The 20,380-nt window shown below is 34.7% G+C and overlaps 1 protein-coding gene across 2 annotated transcripts in view; it reads left to right on the top strand.

Annotated features, from left to right (window-relative positions):
• Positions 1 to 15,057, top strand: part of NEGR1 (neuronal growth regulator 1) — a 909,782-nt gene extending 894,725 nt beyond the window's left edge. For both annotated transcript variants that reach the window (XM_067726571.1, XM_067726572.1), the window contains exon 7: positions 10,463 to 15,057. In XM_067726571.1, coding sequence (XP_067582672.1) covers positions 10,463 to 10,587 — 125 coding nt within the window. In that variant the 3' untranslated portion in view covers positions 10,588 to 15,057. The remainder of the gene's footprint in view (positions 1 to 10,462) is intronic.
• Positions 15,058 to 20,380: the final 5,323 nt, after the last annotated feature.

Here is a 20,380-nt window from a genome sequence, read left to right as displayed (position 1 = left end):
AGTAATTTCAAGAAAGAGTGGTGGGAGATTGGAACAAGTTAAACAGGGAAGGAGGAAAAGCCAGTCCAAGAATGTGTTATTGAGCTGGTCCCTGCTGTGGGTCACTGGGCTCCATCCCACTGGGGATCCTCTGAGGAGCCAGGTGGAACGCATCTCAGAATCCTTTGCCCTGCACACAGCTGGTGGTCATAGCACCAGCTAAAACAAAAAGGTAATGAGACGATGTAAGGCAAGACACAAAAGGTGAGTGAAACATACTTGGCAAATTTATCTCATGAAGATAAAAAGAACAGCTATTTATGAAGCTCTTATTAGGAGCAGTCACTGTGTTAGCCTCTGGGGAAGAGAAAAAGAGAAGCAAAGAAAGATGAACAAAACATGATCCCTGCCCTTTAGGAACTCAGTCTAGGTGAGGTGGCAAGTCTGTGAGCAAGGTCAGGAGAGAGGAGTTTGAAATGCAAAGGAGTCTCAAGGGAGGAAGAATTAATGGTTAAAGGGTCAAGTAAGTTATCACAGAGGTAACCCTGGAACTAAGTTCTTAAGGAGAAGGAAAATTATTTCATACAGAGGCTGGAAAATTGGGAGGAAGTGGAAGAGGGTGATGCCAAATAGAAGAAACAAGGATTGCAGCCTAGCGGGGTAAAGGATAGAGTTTGTTCAGAGTATTGTGATCTACTTAGAGGACTGTGAGGAATTATACCAATATACGAAGACTGTACCCCAGCACACAGAACAGTACAATGGGCATAGAAGTGCTCAATAAGTATTAATAGGTAATCAAGTATTATTTGTTTAATGAGTGAATTTTCTGCTCTGTACCTTTAGAGCTGTGCTTTAAATGGAGCATATTCTTGGTATGGTTGTTACTGTTTCAAATGTATAGGACTTTGAGGCACACAAGACTTTATTCCAACAACTTGGATATTTCTTCTTGGACCAAGGTAGGGGCTTCCGTTGGTATGTCTTGTATAAATACCAATGTATTTTAAAAGCTACCATTTAATGAACACTTAAATTAGCACTGTATTCAGCACTTTACCTAGTTGGCTTATTTACCTATCACAACAACACTATGAGGAAGATACTTTTATCCCCTTTGTTCAGCTGGAGAAAACTGAGGCACAGAGGGGCTAAGCTAGTACATGGTGTGCTTGATTGTTATAAATATAGTCTCCATCCATAACTAACAAATTCAAGTAGACGTCACAGACAAGAGGGATTCTTTAACAGTTCTCTTGGAGGGTGTGTGTGTGTGTGTGTGTGTGTGTGTGTGTGTGTGTGTATTTAACTCTGTATGTTTATGGTATGATGTCTTCAGAGACATCAAAGAATACAAGTTTCTTCTTTTCTCTAAACTAGAACCGACCTTCCTTTGCAATGGTAGTCAATGTTTCCAAATCCTGAATTATTGATTGATGATATTACCTTTTTCTTGAGCTTTATAGTAAAACCTCATTAAACTGCAGAAGTTAAAATAATTCATTTATAATTCTCTATAATAAATATTTTGACAGTGCCAATCACTTGATTAAATCCTGTGAGTGATACAAAAGTAAATTAAATATTACCATTGTTTTCAAGAAACTTAGACTCTATTGAAGGAGATGAACACCAGAGTGATAAAGTATAAGTAAAAGTAAATGGCTATGGGACAAAAGAGGAACTGGCAGATGAATTCCAACTAGAGTTAGGTGGTAATTCAGTAATTTAATAATACCACATAGGAGTAGAAGCATAGAGATTCAGCATACTTGAGTTCTAGTCTTATTTTTGCCTCTGACTTAAGCACATCATTCAATCTCTACCAGCCTCATCTCCTCATCTACAAAGTGAAGGTTTGCATTAAACGATCCCCAGTATCCCTTAGAGTTCTGACAGGTTCTAACTTTGTGAGCAGGTTGCATTTGAGATGAGCATTGAAAGATGGGTACTATTCCAACATGTAGCGATGCAGAAGCCCATCCCAGATGAAGGCAGAGTGTGAGCAAATCTGCAAATACAGCAAAGGCCTGGGTGTGCCCTGAGAATGGAGAGCCTTCCTGCCTAGCGTGCCTGCTGTGTCAGAGAGCAGCCAGCAATAGGACTGGAAAGGTAACTTTGGGAAAGTTTAAAGAGGGTTTTGAATTCCATACAAAGGCATCTGGATTTTATTAAGGTGTTTTAAATAGCCAGAATATAATGGCAATGATTAGAGAATCATTGAGAATAACTGAGAATGAATCTGGAGCATAACAAGTGGAACAATTTAAGTAAATCAGAACTACAGAGCCAGGTAATCACTGGTCTTTATTGCATTTGAAAAGCTAAGAAAAAAATTGGAAGGTAAATGGAATATTCCAAAAACTGGAAAAAAATAATCTATATGCCATATGAAATTCTTTATCCTTAATGCTGAGAGAACAATGTTACAGAATAACAGAAAAGAAGCTGGTTTGGGGTAACTTTCCTAACGCAAAAGATAAAAAGAACAAAGTTTAGTAAACAAGAAAATTTGATCATTACAGCTTCAAGTTTAAACACTTACATAAAAACTTAAATAATTTCACATCCACACAGACACACATATATAATCTTACAAACTCCTTCCACTTGCAAAAATGTTTACCAGTTTGCAATTTCACCCATTTTTACCACACTAGCAATGTCACAGTAATGATATAGCTAATGTCAGTGACTATCAGTGACCTTAAGAACACAGCTGAGTTTCTATTTTTATTTCTGTAAAACCTTCTTTCTTCAGCTAGATGATGCCTTAAAGGGCCAAACTAAAATCTATATAGTCAAGGCAATTTGTATTGTATGTTTGTGTATATATTTCACACAACAAAGGCAGCTTTTAAAACACATATACACACACATACACACAAAATATGTAATGACACTTATAAAGAACCCATTTGCAAACCAACCTGGAATGAAAAACTGGACTTTGCCCGAGTTCAAAGAACCATTTCGGGTTCTACAAAATTACCTCTGTTGCCAACATACTTCAAAACAGAGCTACTATAGATTCATGTACATCACTTCTGACTTGCAAAAAATAAAAATATCTAACACATTTAGAAGATGCTGATGAATAATACAGAGTGAAATTTTTTTTCAATGATTGTGAAGGACAGAAAAAAAGGCAGCAGAATTTCTTTCCATTTGGGTGATTGCTTACCTATTCTCTTTCACTCAAATTAGAGGTAATAGCCTTGGAGAGTTTCATCTGGTTATTTGCAGAAAAAAAGTATTTATCTACAAATAGGCAGATTTCTGAATATAGGTAATAACAGAGACAAACATATGTTTAAAATTCCTAATGTAGTTTATGCTGGGTAAATAGGATTATATACTGTGAACTTTGGCAAAATGGCTATTTAGCAAGTAGAAAAGGATTCAAGGATGGTGGTTTGCCAGAGAAATACCTTAGTAGTTACTAAGAACAAGCTCGCAGGGAAATTCCATGAGTCAAAAAGAGAAAGGAATGGTGTGATTTCTCTAGCCATTCTGCTCATTGTTTATAACACAAAATGGAGGTACTTTTTGTGAAAATTATTGTACACTTTTATGCTTGTGAAGGATCAGTTTGTAAAAAATGTCAGAACTTTCTAAAGATCGGCATTCAGTTTTTGACCAAATGAAAAAGTAAAAATCTAAAATGTTAGGATAAGTATCGAAATACAGATTTTCTATAAACTTAGGCCTCTAATTTTCGAAAAGCGCACAAATGTGCACTTGTTAGCCTGATTCCTTCTAAAGAAGATAAAAAAGAAGACTGACTGGCAGGAATTCGAAGCCAGCTACCCAAATCTTCCCCTAAATACGAGTGGAGCTAGCTGTTGTAGAGGCTCACAAATTAAGGCTTACTCTGAAGGACTGAGAGCTGCTTGAAAAGTGGACTATATTATGTTTATTTCTCTGTATTTCAGGAAACAATGTATGGCACAATAAAGGTGTGTTGAGTAAAAACAACTAAAAATCTATACATTGGTAGCCCTACCACATGACAGCTATGCTACTCAGGCATTCCTCAATTCCAATCCCAGGGGAGGCAGAAGATCTTAGAGGGTCTATAGTATAGGAACATGCAGTAATGACACAAACAAAACCCTCCCCCCTGGAAATCACTGTTCCATAGCTGTGGGATGGTTCCTGAGAAGACATGGTTTGTGCTGTGTCTTTAATGCAGAACATCCCATCTTAGGGCGTGGACCATTTTATTGCATAAGAAATAGTGCAGAAAGGAACAATAAGATGATGTCGCCTGTGCTAAGGCTTGCATGATTCATCCAGACACCATAATCAAAAGTTGTACATGCAGTTGTAAAGCATATCCCATTCTGGTGCTCCTCTCTTCCCCTAATCTCCACCCAGTATTTAGGCAGAATTAAATGATGCAAAAAATCTGGGTGTGATCTTAGCCTCTGATGTGTTATCCCTGACACCAGCTGATGGTGTTAAGGGGTGGTGGACATTGCTAAAGAGAGGATTAAACTATCTTTCAAGCAAACTCCTCCCACAGTATGTAATGAAACAGAGTTGCACTGTGTTTTGGGTTGAATCCATGGTGCATAATTTCTCAGTAGACTAATATACACTCTATTTTGAATCCACGTTAATCACTTTCTTTTATTTGAAATCTAATTTAGGTGTAAATAGTTCACTTCCCATTAAGGTATAAGCTTCCTTAGTAAAATGTAAGTTGAGGACAGGTTTTTCTTATGGAAGCAAAGTTAATGTGGCTAAATAACTCTACCTAAGATTGCAACAAGAATCTTAAAAATATGACTCAAAGCTAGTTTAGTTAAAGCTTCAGTAATTTAAGGAAATTGCCTAGGCAAGTAATTGGTATTATACCAAACTAAATATTTCACAGTTACATTTGCTTTTGCCTAAAAATAAAAACTGGAGCAATACAAGGGAAAACTGCCAAGACTGAAAATAATATGCAGCAGCTGTAAGTAATTGGAAGTGATAATCATAATTAGACAAGATGTAAGATATGTATTAAAGCGCAGATTGGATCTTCCTGTTGGCAACGGGGAGAAATCCCAAAGGCCTGGACCCCACACATAGCCCACACACTTCTGCTTCATGCCTGAGAGCCCCTCTGAAACCAAACTTGGCATTAGATCAGCCCTGAAACCACACCCAAGGTCATGCACCATACTGTTCCTCTTGGGAAGAGACAGAGGAAAAGAAGAAATGGAAGAGGTCATACTCCCTGCTTTCAAGGAGCCTGCAAACCAGAAGAAACTGGCCAGTTATCTAGCAGTAATTGGCATTAAATTAAAGTCCTCTGAAAGAAGCCAAGGTAATGAAGAGAATAAATATTTTTGTAAGATAAAATGGACGACAGCTTTGTAAGACCAAAGATACATTGATTTATCCAAGTATAGATCAAGAATGACGTAAAATAGGCTTGTTCCAGGGAAAACATCTCAAGCTAAAGAGAAAGCTCTATGGGGACAGGAGGCATTTCTATTTGGCTCAGTGACTCAGAGAATGCCTCCCACATAGCACACACTAAATTTGCTAAATGAATGAGCAAATGAATAGCGTTTAGATAATACTTGAGGGAGTGTTTATCTTGTGTTAAATATTGTACTGGGTACTTTAAATGTATCAGCACATTTAATCTTCATGATCACTTTTGAGATACTACCAATCCTCATTTGCAGATGAGGATGCTGAACTAAGCACAGCTAAGAAACGTGCCTAGGTTAGTCTATTTAGAAAGAGGTGGAGCTGGACTTTGAACCAAATCTGGATCTACCGTCCATGTATTATGCACATCATATTTTAAAACTAGAGTGCCTTTAGCTTTACTAGGAAAGTGGGAAGAATAACAACCAAACTTTTCTGTTCTTTGTTTTAAATTCTGATCTGTAAACCACACCAAAGTAGCCTCCCTGACATACCCCATTTCATTCATTCTTTCTCTTTCTTTTTCTTAAATAAAATGGCAAACTTGAAAGCATCTAACATATTGCTCAAGGGCTGGGTATTCTCATTCTCTCTCTTAGTTTTAAATCTTCACCCTTTTGTTTTATTCCTCCTTTCCCTTCCCTTTTCTTTCTCCTTTCTTTCTCAATTTAAATGTCTTCTCCTTTCTTCATTCTTCTCCTCGGAAACCAAAGACAATTAAATAGGTAGTAAGAAAGAAACAGAAGTTTCCTCCTTCCACACTTTGCCTTAAGAGTAAGAAATCATAGGAACAACTATTGAAATAGGGTATTTTATCAAAGTGGTCATGGATTACACAAATCATATTTAGGAATATTTTCCCACATTCAATTCAAAATACATCTGTTAAACACATTTGATATAAGATACAAATGCACATATGACAAGGAGGAATGTTCCATAATTTCAACATGCTTATAGTCCAGTGGAAGAGAAAGATATAAATATCTTTCTACATATATATTATACATATATATAATTTATTATAAGTAAAAAAGGATATATTTATGAAATCGGGTATAAGCAGGAGACTAACAATTCTTATTAGAGAGATTGGGGGGGCCTTATGGAGGAGGTGGTATTTTAGATCTTTAAGGAGGAATAGGACTTTGATAGGTGGAGAAGGAGAATAGGAAGTAACACCTTTTAGGCTTAAGGATATAGTATGTGCAAATGACAGGGAATAATGAAAACACTCTATGTGTTTAGAAAATGGCTCATGTGACTGGAGCTAACAGTGTGTATGAGTCTGGATAAGTTGACTAGAACCAGATAATAGATGTCCCTGAATACTGAGCTACACAACTTTGGCTTCCCTCCACAGGCAATGGAAACCCCTGAAGGTTGGGGCTAACGTAGGCTTCTACTCTTGCCTACACTAGTACAATCTACTGTCCACAGAGTAGTCAAGAGTATATTTTAAAATTTCAGCTAGCCTCCTCTGCATGAAACTGTCTTGTGGCTTCTCATATCTCTCAGAAGGAAACCAAACCCTCACTATAGCCCAACTACACCTGTGATCACATGCCCTTTCCCTTCTACTACTACTTAGAATGAGTAGCAGTATGATATTCACAGGCAACTAAAAACATGGCAGGGAACATACAACAGATCTGACCATCCCAGAGACATAGCTGGATGTCTTCAAATTCAGGACCATATATGGGGGCCCAGGTTACTCTACACTCGCTGTCTTTTGCTGCAAGAGGATGATGCTACAAAGTTTGATACATGCTCTTCCCCTATAATCTGCCTCATGATCTTTCTTCCTGGTCCTGCTGAAATGCTGAAGGAAGGTATTCTGAATCTGTACAGGTCTTAGAAGGTAAGAATGAGTCTAAAAGTAGAAAGAGAAGAAAGAATAAAATATGGTCATGAAAGTATTCTTCTGAAAAAAGAAGTCAAGATATTGTGTCCCCTTATGTGTTTATGGTGATAATATTGGAAATGGATGTGAATTTTATCATCATTCAACAAATACTTAATTGAACACTTACTAAGTACTAGACTCTGTGTTCTGTACCAGTGATAAAATATACATATAATAAATCTTGTCTTGAAGACATTCTTGGTCTAATGCGGAAAGATAGATATGTAAATATGATATTAAATATAATGCCAAGTTAATTTCTCATATGGTTTTATAAAGACATTTCACTTTTTAAAGATGATATTTGAATTGATTCTTAAAGCTAATTTCTAATAGCTAACAGTTATTTTCTTTAATTTCTTAACATTTTCTATAATTTCTTAAATAGCTGATTGGGATTTAACATGCCAAGCAAATCTAAGTGGCCCAAATAGCACTAAGACCCCTAACTTTAGTACCATTAGCCTTGTACTCTAAATCACTCAGTTTACAAGTCCTCCCAAAACACATAATAAATATCAGTCAATGAGATAAACATTACGTAATAATAAGATACCTAAGTCAATGGGCTACTTTACTATGTTGTAGTTTTTTTAAGTGAGATATATATATGTACTAATATGTGTATATCACCGCATTTTATAAAAAATAATTGTTACTGTGTCTGCTGCCTGGACTACATACCTGCCATGAGTCTTTGGGGAGCCCTCCCGTGTTCATTCATTATCCTTATAGTGATTATATAAATCCTAATGTTCAATATTTGCCTTTTTATTTATATCTCCAACTAGAATGAAACTTTCCTGAGAGGAGATTGAGTTTTATTTATCTTTGCTTGTGTTCAATTCCCAGGACCAAAAAACGATGCTCGATGTATACTTAAAGATGATACATGATATAAGACTTGGCATTAGATATCTGACCTCACATTCCCTTAACTAACTTTGCTGTTTATTTTGGGGCCTACTAATTGTCAATAGCTACTTTACAGTACATTTTTGATAATATTCAATAATTGCAAGTAACAGTGCTGCAAAAGGCTCCTACTTTATTTTAGGACTAATGGAAGTATTGCATTCACAAACAACTAAAAAATACATCCATTTGAGACATCCATGGAAAAATATATATACTGTTAATTACAAAGTAATATTTAATTTTTAAATATGATATAGATTTGTCATGTCTAAAACAATAGGAGGCTGAGTAGAAGACAAAGGCACATTGGAGAAAAAGATGGCATTTAAGGTATATGATAAAAAGGAATATATATGGAGATATATAAAATTGAGTAACAAAAGGATCATACCCACCTTATTATATATTGTATTTCCAGTACTTAGTACAGTCCCTGGTACCTAGTTTAATAAATATTTGCTGAATGAATGAAAGAAAGCATATGGTAGATTCTCTAGCTTATAGACAATGGCTTGCTTCAGAAGAGATTCTGTTTTGTAGGAGAGACATACTCCTTTTAACTCTGACCTATTTATTTATTTAATTGAATTGTTCATTGAACAGATATTTCTTGAATATCCACTGTGTACCAGAACTTGCCAGACACTGTGTCTGGAAACACTAAGATAAATAAAACATGACCTAGGAGAGTTTACAGTCTGGTGAGAGAAATAGATATGTACACAAATATTTGCAATGCAGTATGATAGTTGTATAAAAAGGAATACATATTGTGACCTAATGACACAATAGGGTAATCTGCTCAGCTTGTTGGAGAAATAGAAGGAATTCAGGAAAGATTGCCCCAAAAATGCATTTTAAAGGATGAGTAAGGAGTTTTGAGAGTCTTTTATACTCTACCCACTTAATGTACTATTTAAATTGTCATGATATAAAAATGTTATCTTTGCTTTGTGTGCTTGGCTTTTAAGATCTATTTCTTATTTATGAAATCATTTTATGTGCTTTGCTTATTATTAGTCCTGTATTATTATACCAGTTTTATTGCACTCAAGATTCTTAAAAATACAGCAAAAACAACTCTGAAATAGCTGTCACTGAGAAGGTAACAGACCAATTAAATATTTGTTTATATTAAAAAAAATAAAACATCGTTCTAGGTCTTGAACAAGAGAAAATAATTTAAGGAGTTTTGTGGTTTTAAATTAGGCTTCTTACATATCAAAACTTGAAAAGCTATCTGTTCAACAATAGACTTATTTTCTTCATCATCTTCTCCTTGTTTAAAACTCATTTGTGATGCAAATAAAAACATCAAATAGTTGATTTTGCTCCATGTTTACTAAAGAGTAGTAGTCTCAGCCCTTGAATCTCACACAGAATCAACAACTGTACTGTCAAGAAAACTCCCCACTGGCAGAGGCCAATGCATCTTTCATCTCCTTTAAAAGGGTGTCTCACCCAAAATAGACCCGAATAGCAGAACCCACCTGCTCAAAGACATTTACCAGCAAACACACCCATAAACCCAAACTGAGCTGACTGGTGAAAAACTGTCTCTGCCAAAGCAAACCTGTAAAATATGAAGAGTAACCCCATTACTCAAATGAACAGATACTAATGTAAGGAATCAAGGATCATGGAAAATCCGGTAAATATGACAACACCAAAGGAAGCTAATAAAGCTCCAATAACTTACCCTAGATAAATGGAAATCTATGAACTGTCAAAGAATTCAGAATAATCCTCTTAATTATAAGAAAACAGACAGACAACAAAACAAAATTAGGAAAACAATACAGGAACAAAATGAGAAGTTTGACAAGGAAATAGCAGCCATCAAAACAAACAAACAAAAACAGGTATCTTAGAGTTGAAATCTGCATGAATATAATAGGAATAATAATGTTAGTTGATATTTGTTGAATACTTAGTGTGTGTCCAGCCCAGTGCAATGTGCTACATGTGCTTCATCTCCAATTCTCACTGCAGCCCTGCCAGGTGGATTATATTATTTCTATTTTGCCCTTGAGAAAAGTGAAGCTCAGAGAGGTTAGTCAAATAGGCCACACATTGTCATACAGCAGAACCTGATGTGAACCTAAGTCTGTCTGACTCCAATGCCAGTGTTCTCCCCAGTACACCCGGCTGCCTTTTGATTATTGTTAAGATCTTGAAAGACACAAATTAGATTTTGATTTATTCTTTTCCATTTCTTTCCAGCTCCAAGTACAGCCCAGTATGGAATTACCGGGAGCGCTGACGTTCTTTTCTCCTGCTGGTACCTTGTGTTGACACTGTCCTCTTTCACCAGCATATTCTACCTGAAGAATGCCATTCTACAATAAATTTAAAGACCCATAAAAGGCTTTTAAGGATTCTCTGAAAGTGCTGATGGCTGGATCCAATCTGGTACAGTTTGTTAAAAGCAGCGTGGGATATAATCAGCAGTGCTTACATGGGGATGATCGCCTTCTGTAGAATTGCTCATTATGTAAATACTTTAATTCTACTCTTTTTTTGATTAGCTACATTACCTTGTGAAGCAGTACACATTGTCCTTTTTTTAAGATGTGAAAGCTCTGAAATTACTTTTAGAGGATATTAATTGTGATTTCATGTTTGTAATCTACAACTTTTCAAAAGCATTCAGTCATGGTCTGCTAGGTTGCAGGCTGTAGTTTACAAAAAACGAATATTGCAGTGAATATGTGATTCTTTAAGGCTGCAATACAAGCATTCATTTCCCTGTTTCAGTAAGAGTCAATCCACATTTACAAAGATGCATTTTTTTCTTTTTTGATAAAAAAGCAAATAGTACTGCCTTCAGATCATTTCTTCAAAATATAACATATCTAGATTTTTCTGCTCGCATGATATTCAGGTTTCAGGAATGAGCCTTGTAATATAACTGGCTGTGCAGCTCTGCTTCTCTTTCCTGTAAGTTCAGCATGGGTGTGCCTTCATGAAATAATAATTTTCTCTTCATCTCCAACTAATAAAAGTGTTTTTGCCAAATTCTACAATTTGAAAGCAAAAGTAAACCACAATGATAAAGTTAAACTATATCTTATCTCTAAAGAACAAAGGAGTTATCAAGCTGTAAAAATCTCTTCCCACATTTTGAGAATTTTGCCCCACGATGACTCAGTTTTGTGATGAAAAACAATTTAACTAACATAGTACAGGTAAATCTACCATATGATTTCTTTAGTTGTAGCTAAATATTAGATCCACTATGAGAAATAATTCCCTTTAAAATGATAGTACAGTCTATCCAAAGGATTGCCTAGCAATACAGCAACTTTTCCTTTCACTGTTCCAGGCCAAAATTTTTAAGATTGTTTGTCAGAAAGGACACGAAGTCCAATTACCTAATATTACATGAGTTGGTAAGCACTCAAAATTTTTGGTTCTGTGGCAGGTAAGTTGGTATGCTAGATATAGTGTTCCTGTGGATAGGTGTATTTTGCCTATTTTCCATCTGAAAACATCACTCAGTTGATAGTTTGGTATGCATATTGTATTTAGAAAGCTCCAAAATATATTATAACAAATATTTCATGCTGGTATGCAGCAGATCAATCTCTGAAATAACAAATTCTGCAGTTAAATCTTTCTCTATAGCCGGTAGCTCAAACAAACAAGGCCAAAAAGAAAAAAAAAAAAATTACCATGCTTTATTTCTTCTTATATGATATATGTAAGATGTGTTCAAATGGAGACCAGCCACCAGTGATGAAGGATATCTTAAAATCTACTAATTATTAATTTATCATGGATATTAAATTATTTCTATTATAAAGAATGAAAACTACATTTTTGAAAGAAAATGCTGTTACTCTAAGAAGCATTATATTACAAGAATAGTTTGTTGGTGTTACTCTTTACTAAAGAAAGACCATAGCCTTGGAAGCCATTTTACAGGTTTAATAAAGTTACCAATTTCACTATACCTAGAGAGATTTCTGCAAATAGTTCCCTTTTGCAAGTCATAATAACTACAAAACACCTACTAATATAGTTAGAAACAAGATATTTCACAGAGATTGTATACATTTAAGATATCTAATATTTTGCCCTGAAAGAAATGAATATAAGTAAAATGTAAGTAAAATTTAGTCTCAAAGTACACCATAAATCTGTTTTAATTAGAAATGTGAATCCTAGATGAGGAGGCATAAATGTACAATATTTCCATAAAATGGCAATAATATGGCATAATGCTATTAAATTTACCCACTGTAATAATTTATTACATTATTTTGACTGATATAGGGTTTTTCTTAAACACATATGGCATTTTAACTTTGATTATTATTGATTTGCTTTCTAAAAATATTCTTTGTGGAATTGGTGAGTAAACTACAAAATATTTTTTGTGTGTATTGCAGCTTTAAAGTGGCACACTCCATGATAATCTACTTACTAGAAATAGTGGTGCTACCACAAAAGTGTTAACCATCAGTACCATTGTTTGGGAGAAAGAAACAGATCAAGAATGCATATTATACAGTGATCGCTTTCCTAGAGTTAAAAATACCTCCTCTTTGTAAGGTTTATAGGGTAAATGTGAGGTAAATTGAGGTATAAACTATGGATGAACCAAATAATTAGTTCAAAGTGTTGTCATGATTCCGAATTTGTGGAGTCTGGTGTTTTTCCCATAGGATGTGACAGAAGTACAGTCATAGCTCAGTAGCTATATGTATTTGCCTTTATGTTAGAAGAGAATTTCTTGAGTGACTTTTTAAATAGAGGAGGTATTCACTATGTTTTTCTGTATCAAGCAGCATTCCTAGTTGTTAGGCCCCTGGACAGAGTGAAATCATGAGTATTTATGAGTTCAATATTGTTCAAATAAGGCTACAGTATTTGCTTTCTTGTGTGAATGTATTGCATATAATGTTCAAGTAGATGATTTTACATTTATGGACATATGAAACGTCTGATTACTCCATTTTATCAGTCCTGATTGTACAAGATTGTTGCAATTTCCAAATAGCAGTTTTATGAAACTGATTTATCTTTTGATCTATAACAATTTTTCTAGCTATCCATTTCAGCATTATATTTCCATGGGTTTCATTTGTGGGACTCTTTTTGTTGCCCCTGAATTTTTTTCAAAGAAAGAAAAAAGAAAAATAAAGAGCCGTTGAGAAAGGAGAGTAGAAAGAAAAGAAAAAGACTGAAAAGGGAAAGAGGTAAAGGGAGAAGCAAAAAAAAAGAAAGAAAGAAGAAAGGAAGGGAGGGAGGGAGGAACCAGAATATTAGGGTAGCTAACTTAATACATTTACATTCTTTTAACTGCAACTGGTGTAATTATGTTTTACAACGATCCCATTTGAAACATAAGTCCTGTTACACCATTAAGTTCCTATTATGCAGCAATTATATAACAAAAAGTACTGCCCAAATTACAGTATTGTGTTATGGGGTGACACTAAAAGATTTGAGAGAGAGAATGTCAAACTTAAAGCCACTTTTGGGGAGTTTAGACTTAACTGAAAGATTAATGCTTCATCATAACTTTTAAGCTATATCTAGAAAGTAGACTGGAGAACTGAGAAAATTACCAGATAATTCAGGACTATATATATATATATATATATATATATATATATAAATACCCCAGTGTGTGAACTCAGAAAACTCTGAGAAATTTATCAAAGCCAATTATCTATATTGATCAAATTTACTGAATAATTGTTAATTTATCCATTGTGCTTAGCTTTGTGACACAGCCAAAAGTTATCTATTTAATCTTTTCAATAAAAATTGTTTTTTGAAACTCAGAAATGATTTAAAAAGAGGTCAGGTTTTTAACTATTTATTGAAGTATGTGGATGTACAGTATTTCAATAGATATGAATATGAATAAATGGTATGCCTTAAGATCCTTTGAATATGTATTTACTTTAAAGACTGGAACAAGCTCTTCCTGTCTTTTAGTAAAACATCCGTATTTCACAATCTGATGTAAAAATATGTTGTACTGTTTCCAATAGGTGAATATAAAGTCAGTTTATCAATTAAAATATGTATTTGACTCATTTGAAAACTCTATTAGTTTAAGGGAAAAAGGAAGAAATCGTAAACGTATTTCTGCTATTCCTTTCTTCATTTTCTGCTGCATCCACTGTACCACATTCACATCTTTCAGATACTCCAATGCAATACCAGGTGAAAATGTTAGATGCTACAGTTTTAAAAGGATCCATTTTGTAGCCTTTCTCTCTATTGCTGATTCCCAAAGTTCAGTCTAACAAGCTGAACTACACCTAGCCTAAAGAAGAAATTTTCTGGAAAGATTTTATGATCAATTATTTAGAACTTTTACCTGCTGAAATGCATCAAAGTTAGTAACAGAGACTGATGATGAAATCCTGTTGGTTTTTCAGGCTAAACATCCAGGCAGATAGTACAATTTCATAAGACAGCTGGGTATAAGACAGGGAGTATATACTCCACTTCAAGGCATTCAGATACAATTTCAGTAAAAAAAACACCTTGCTTTCCAAACAAAATGTGATTTGGCTGAAAGCTCCTTTTTTGTGATGGTTATAATATGCCAATGAGAGCCACCCCAAATGAATGATTTAAGCCATCTTTTCCAAATCTGTCCATTTATGCTCATCAACCAAATAAAAAGGAACAATATGGTAGATAAACAAAACAATAGACTATCTGTACTTGGTGTAACAGGCTATTTTGAAATATGGGTGTCATTGATATTCTGGGAAAACCATATCTACCGAATCCCTTCCCCCTCAAAAAATGAAAACACACACTAATAAACATCTGATTTTCCCACTGGCTCATTATTTCTCCCTTTGTAAATTCTATTCTGCAAATAATCACATGGAAACAGAAGCATCAAGTCTCAGACCCTGAAAGCTAACATATGAAGCAGAGCTATTTTCTCACTGAACATAATAGGTCAAAATAGAGATACTTCAAAATGACATTTAGGTATTTGGAAAATAATTACTTGCTTTTGCCTGGCAGGCAGAAATTTAAGAATTTTAAGAGAAAATTTTCCAAGAATAATTCATTCAAGATAATGTAATTTGATCCAAACACCAGAGTGTCAATGTACTCCCCCGAACTTTTGAAGAAGCATATACCTTCACATTCATATAAGCTTTTGTCTAATAATCCCAAACTTACTGAAAATATTTAGGAATTGACATGTTTAGTAGAAAAAGAAAAAAATTGGCAAATGAATCAAATAAATACTTTCCAATCTTCCTGGAGAGGAAGAAAGAAGGAATAGTTTTCAGTCATCTCCCTAAAAGCTCCTCCCACAGTCCTCTTAAGAATACCATGACTCCCCCAAGGTCTTCAATCTAAGAAACATGCTCCACCTCAGAGACAGATGTGGCAGTTAGAATTACTCCTGAAGGGTCACAGCTATCTCTACCTTGAATTTTACGATGGCAAAGTACTTCAGCAGACATTACTACTATGACTTTAAATGTACTTTAAAACGTTATTATTGTCTCATTGATGATGAACATGATATTCAGAAATTTTAAGTCACTTGCTAAAGATTATACTTCCACTAAGTGGCAGATTTGAGCCAAATGTGCAATGCAAAAATACTCCCAATTTGTTTCAGTTTCCATGAGCCTTCTTAGAAATAGAAAAAGGATGTGATCACATTACTAGCTTCACAAACAACTATATGTACATTTATATTTATATATAAGTAACTGTTTATATGTAGATAAATTTTTTTCCTTTAATGCCATCCTTTTATTTTCCAATGCCTCCAGAGGGTATGTGGTTTAAAGACAAATCACATTATACATCTCATCTAAAACTTTTGGGGTGCAACTGCCTTTGGACACACAGCCCGTGATAATATTAGGCCCATCACACTAAATGGAGGATCTTGTCATAATCATATGTATTTTTTAATATAGCATTTTGCAAAAACCTGCCAAGTTTTGAATAATCCACTAAGACTATTTCCTAGGCATCTGCAATCAACAGAATTCTTAGGGAAATGGAGAGCAGAATATATACACATTTTTTTAAATTCACAATAGAATACTGATTTTAATCTTGAGCAATGTTGTTTGAGCCAATTTATATCAAAATACTAATTATATGCACATCTGTTTGTGCTGGGGCAGTAGAACAAGAGAAAGATTCTAATTTTAGAAATTAAACTATATACAACCTAAGGAATACATTTGTATTTTGTTGTCAAAATAGAAATATAACGCGAATCCTGTGAATATCACTCTAGTTTGAAAAAAATGAAAAGCATAACTTTCACACACATGTAAAATGAACATATTAATTCATTAATGAAGGACTAAGATGTTACAACCAGATAAAAGGATAATCCAAAGAACAGGCACATTTATAGATCAAGAATATTGAAATTAATATGCTAATAGAGGTAAAACTGGCTTCTTCCAGAATAAAGAATTCAATTGAAACTTTGACCAACAGAATTTATTTATGTGTTGACTGACAAGAAATACTTTGCCTTGCTATCATTTATCTACAACTTTTAAAATAGTTCAAATGCAATGAAAGGTGGAGTCCCCACAGAATCAGAACCAGGTAACCTGGATGGGTGTGTGCTAAATAATGCATGGGTTTTTCATTGCAATCCAAATTTTCCCCTAAAATGATGAGATGCAAAAATCTTAAAAGCAGTTGAATTTAATGAATTGCCAATATTTTTTTTTTTTTCTTTTTTTTTTTTTTTGCGGTACGCGGGCCCCTCACTGTTGTGGCCTCTCCCGTTGCGGAGCACAGGCTCCGGACGCGCAGGCTCAGCGGCCATGGCTCACGGGCCCAGCCGCTCCGCGGCATGTGGGATCTTCCCGGACCAGGGCACGAACCCGTGACCCCTGCATCGGCAGGCAGACTCTCAACCACTGTGCCACCAGGGAAGCCCATGAATTGCCAATATTTTAAGGTTCGATAATATCTCTTGCAATGACTCAGAAAAAAAAAACAAGTTATCTATATATCTAATATTCTACATTCTCCATATTCTAATTACTCATTTTCTTCCTTAATCCACAAACCATTACCCAATAGTTTGGAACATACAGAAGGAGAAATAAACAAAACATAACAAGGATGGCCTTGCTTCAAGAATCTACCTTGTTGAAAAATGAATATATTTTGGACACTTGTTAAAAGAAAAAGTTTTTTTGTCATTTGGAGGGAGGGGCATTTAATTCAGGGGATAACAGGAATTTTATATGAACAGCAATAAGGAAAATGAAGTAGCAGTTGAGATGGCAATATCTCTTCAACCAAAATCAACGGTAATGGTGAAAACATTGTAAGACTACTGCTGAGCTGAATGGTCTGCTTCCACTTAATTCTAATGAGCCCAGTCCTTGCAAATTTTGGTTTGGTAAAACTACAGGAGGTAGCATGGTCCATTAGGCTTTCAAAGCTTCAAAATGTTAAAAGGGGTGGTTTTCCTCCTTCATTTCAAGTGAATTGCTAAAATCATTGGGATGTTCCTCAGTGGAACTTTGAATTTGCTAGTTTCTTCATTAATTTTGACCTTTTTGCAATCAAAAAAGTTAACTTTACACTAAATGCAGCAGACTTCTACCTCCTGCAGGTTTGAATTGTGCTTAAACAAATACTCCAAGCACATGCAATTTCCTGAGAAAATTTGGGGACCTTATTTTAGAAAAAGAACTTATACAATATTCTTTGGAGACTATAATATGCTAATAAAAAAGAACAAAGTTTTCTTGGTTGTTCTAAAGCACCTAATAGAATCCACAGAACTCTTACATAGTTTTCTAAGTAGTTTCATAAATGTGGGTTGTGGTTGCCCTGAAACTTGATATCTCCCTACAGCACATTTGACAAGTGACCTGGCAAAAATGTGGTCAACAGCTCATTTATGACATACACCTTAAGAAATTGTTGCCAGAGATTTGAAACTGCTTCAAGCTGATGTCTTTCAAAACAAAGCACATACTCACACGTACAAACAAAAAATCACATTGCTATCAGTGATCTGGAAAATAAGCTTCCAAGCCAGCCATGTGGTGTTCTGGATAATTCAAAAAAACAAGAAGAAATGACAACAGTGCAGCCAGCAGTTTCTGTTTGTTTCATTTGCTAAGATTTTCACATAAGTAACATCTTGTGATTTAATTATTCAGAAGATGGCACCTGCTTTAAATGCTGACATGGAGAAAAACAGATTTTTTTGGAATAAAATTTATTTCTGGAAATACATTTTTCCTGTTGATAGATATGTAACTAGTTTATGCTTTTGAAAGTCTTACTGTCTAATAATTTTAAATGTTGACAAGGAGAAAGATTGTTTTTTCCTTTAATTTGGAATTTTTTTTTTTTGCTGGAAATGTGTATTTCCAATTTATAGATAGACAACTAGCATGTGTGTCCAGAAATTTCTATTCTCTCATAATTCAGTTGTAACAATACATTAACAAAATTTTCATAGTTTAATATATGAGGAATGAATGTCTTTTACAAAGTAACACAAGAAATTATACAATGAGCTTCATTTTTATGTTTGGGTACATCCTCAGGCTAGTATCATTTCAAGAAGAATCTGTCATCTGTTGATTTTGGATATGTTAAAAATAAACTTAGTTTAGAATAAAAAGACATTTACCTTAATTTTTGTCAGATAACTCAAAATGTTCACATGACATCCATCCTTTCATGCACTTATCCTACAGGAAAGTGTGATTGGTAACCTTCAAAGAGAATATTAAAAGGAATTATCTGATAGAGTTAATCTGGATGTTTAGAAGACAGTCACCAAACTGGAGCAAAAGTTCTCTGTTTCTCTAATCCTTTCTCTAGGAAGCCAACCTCACCTTAAATCTGAAAAGAGAAAGAAGGAGAAGGGAAAAAAGAGGGAAAAGAGCAGGAGGAGAGGGAGGGAGGGAGGGAGGAGAAAAGGAGGAGGGAGGAAGAGAGAGACAGAGAGACAGAGAAATTAACAGTGTATTTTCTGTTCGGAAAAATAATAGGAAAATATTGCCAAAGAAAGACTTCCTGTGTGTGTGTGTTGGTGTGTGTACTTACTGCTGCCCAGATCTATTATATAATGAACAACAATGTCTTTTCTTCGCAATATGACTTCAGTTTCCACATTTATAATCAGTAAATACAGTGAGGTGAATAAAGGTTGTTATTCTATATTTTCCAAGTTGTCATTCCTCTTGTTTCTTTAAAAGTTTAATTACTCTTCATCTTAAATTATATTTGGGTTAGCATATCATACTGTTTTCTCAAGAAAATATGACAATATTTCATCACATATTATAATGAAAGTGATAAAACATCCATTGCTCTGTGACTTGGATAGTTAATAGTGAATTCTCCTAAGAAATTGCTTAGTAAGAAAATAAAAGCTGAATTTGAATAGTTTACCACTTTATAAATAGGCACAGTAAAATAAAGAGTCAGATCTTCTGTAATTGTCAGGAATAAGTTTTAGTGATGTTTGAAAAAAAATCCCTTAAGTCCTGAGAATTTAACTCTTAATTTCAGGCTTTCAGAAAAAGTGAAAAATATTTTTCAAAAGTAAATAAAGTAAAACTTTAAGGGGTCTCAATGTTTTATAAATCTGTGATACCAGTATATTCATATGTCATACTCTATCAGTCTTGGTTGCAAACAACAGAAACAAACTGGCTAATTTGAGCAGAAAAGGAATTCATTGGAAGAATCTTGGCTAGCTCTCAGAATGATGGAAAATCTGGAGAACAGGATGACATCAAGACAGGAAATGCAACCAAAAGTGCAGCCAATAGGCAGCCAAGCACACAGCTAAGGTCATGCTACAGGTAAGGATACCACCTTCATGGACATCTGTCATCTCCATTGGAATCTCAGCTCTACTATTGCTACCCTGAGTAATATCTAACTGTTCCCATATCTGCTTCACTTCCCTAAGATCCAAAGACCTGAGCAGTTGACCAAACCTACGTTTCTACACTCAAGAACTAAGCTGTCAGATGCAGGAAAAATCTACCTCACTTGAGTTTTAGAAGCATGAGGTGGGGCTCTTTCTTTCACTAAGATCCATTCATAGGAGCTATTTCCAAAGTGATAGGGTGTTCAGATTCTATCTGGTCAAAATATGAAAATTGCCCATTACAC

Source organism: Pseudorca crassidens, chromosome 2, assembly GCF_039906515.1.
Source record: "Pseudorca crassidens isolate mPseCra1 chromosome 2, mPseCra1.hap1, whole genome shotgun sequence".
NCBI lineage: Eukaryota > Metazoa > Chordata > Mammalia > Artiodactyla > Delphinidae > Pseudorca > Pseudorca crassidens.
This window is presented reverse-complemented; position numbering and strand designations above follow the sequence as displayed.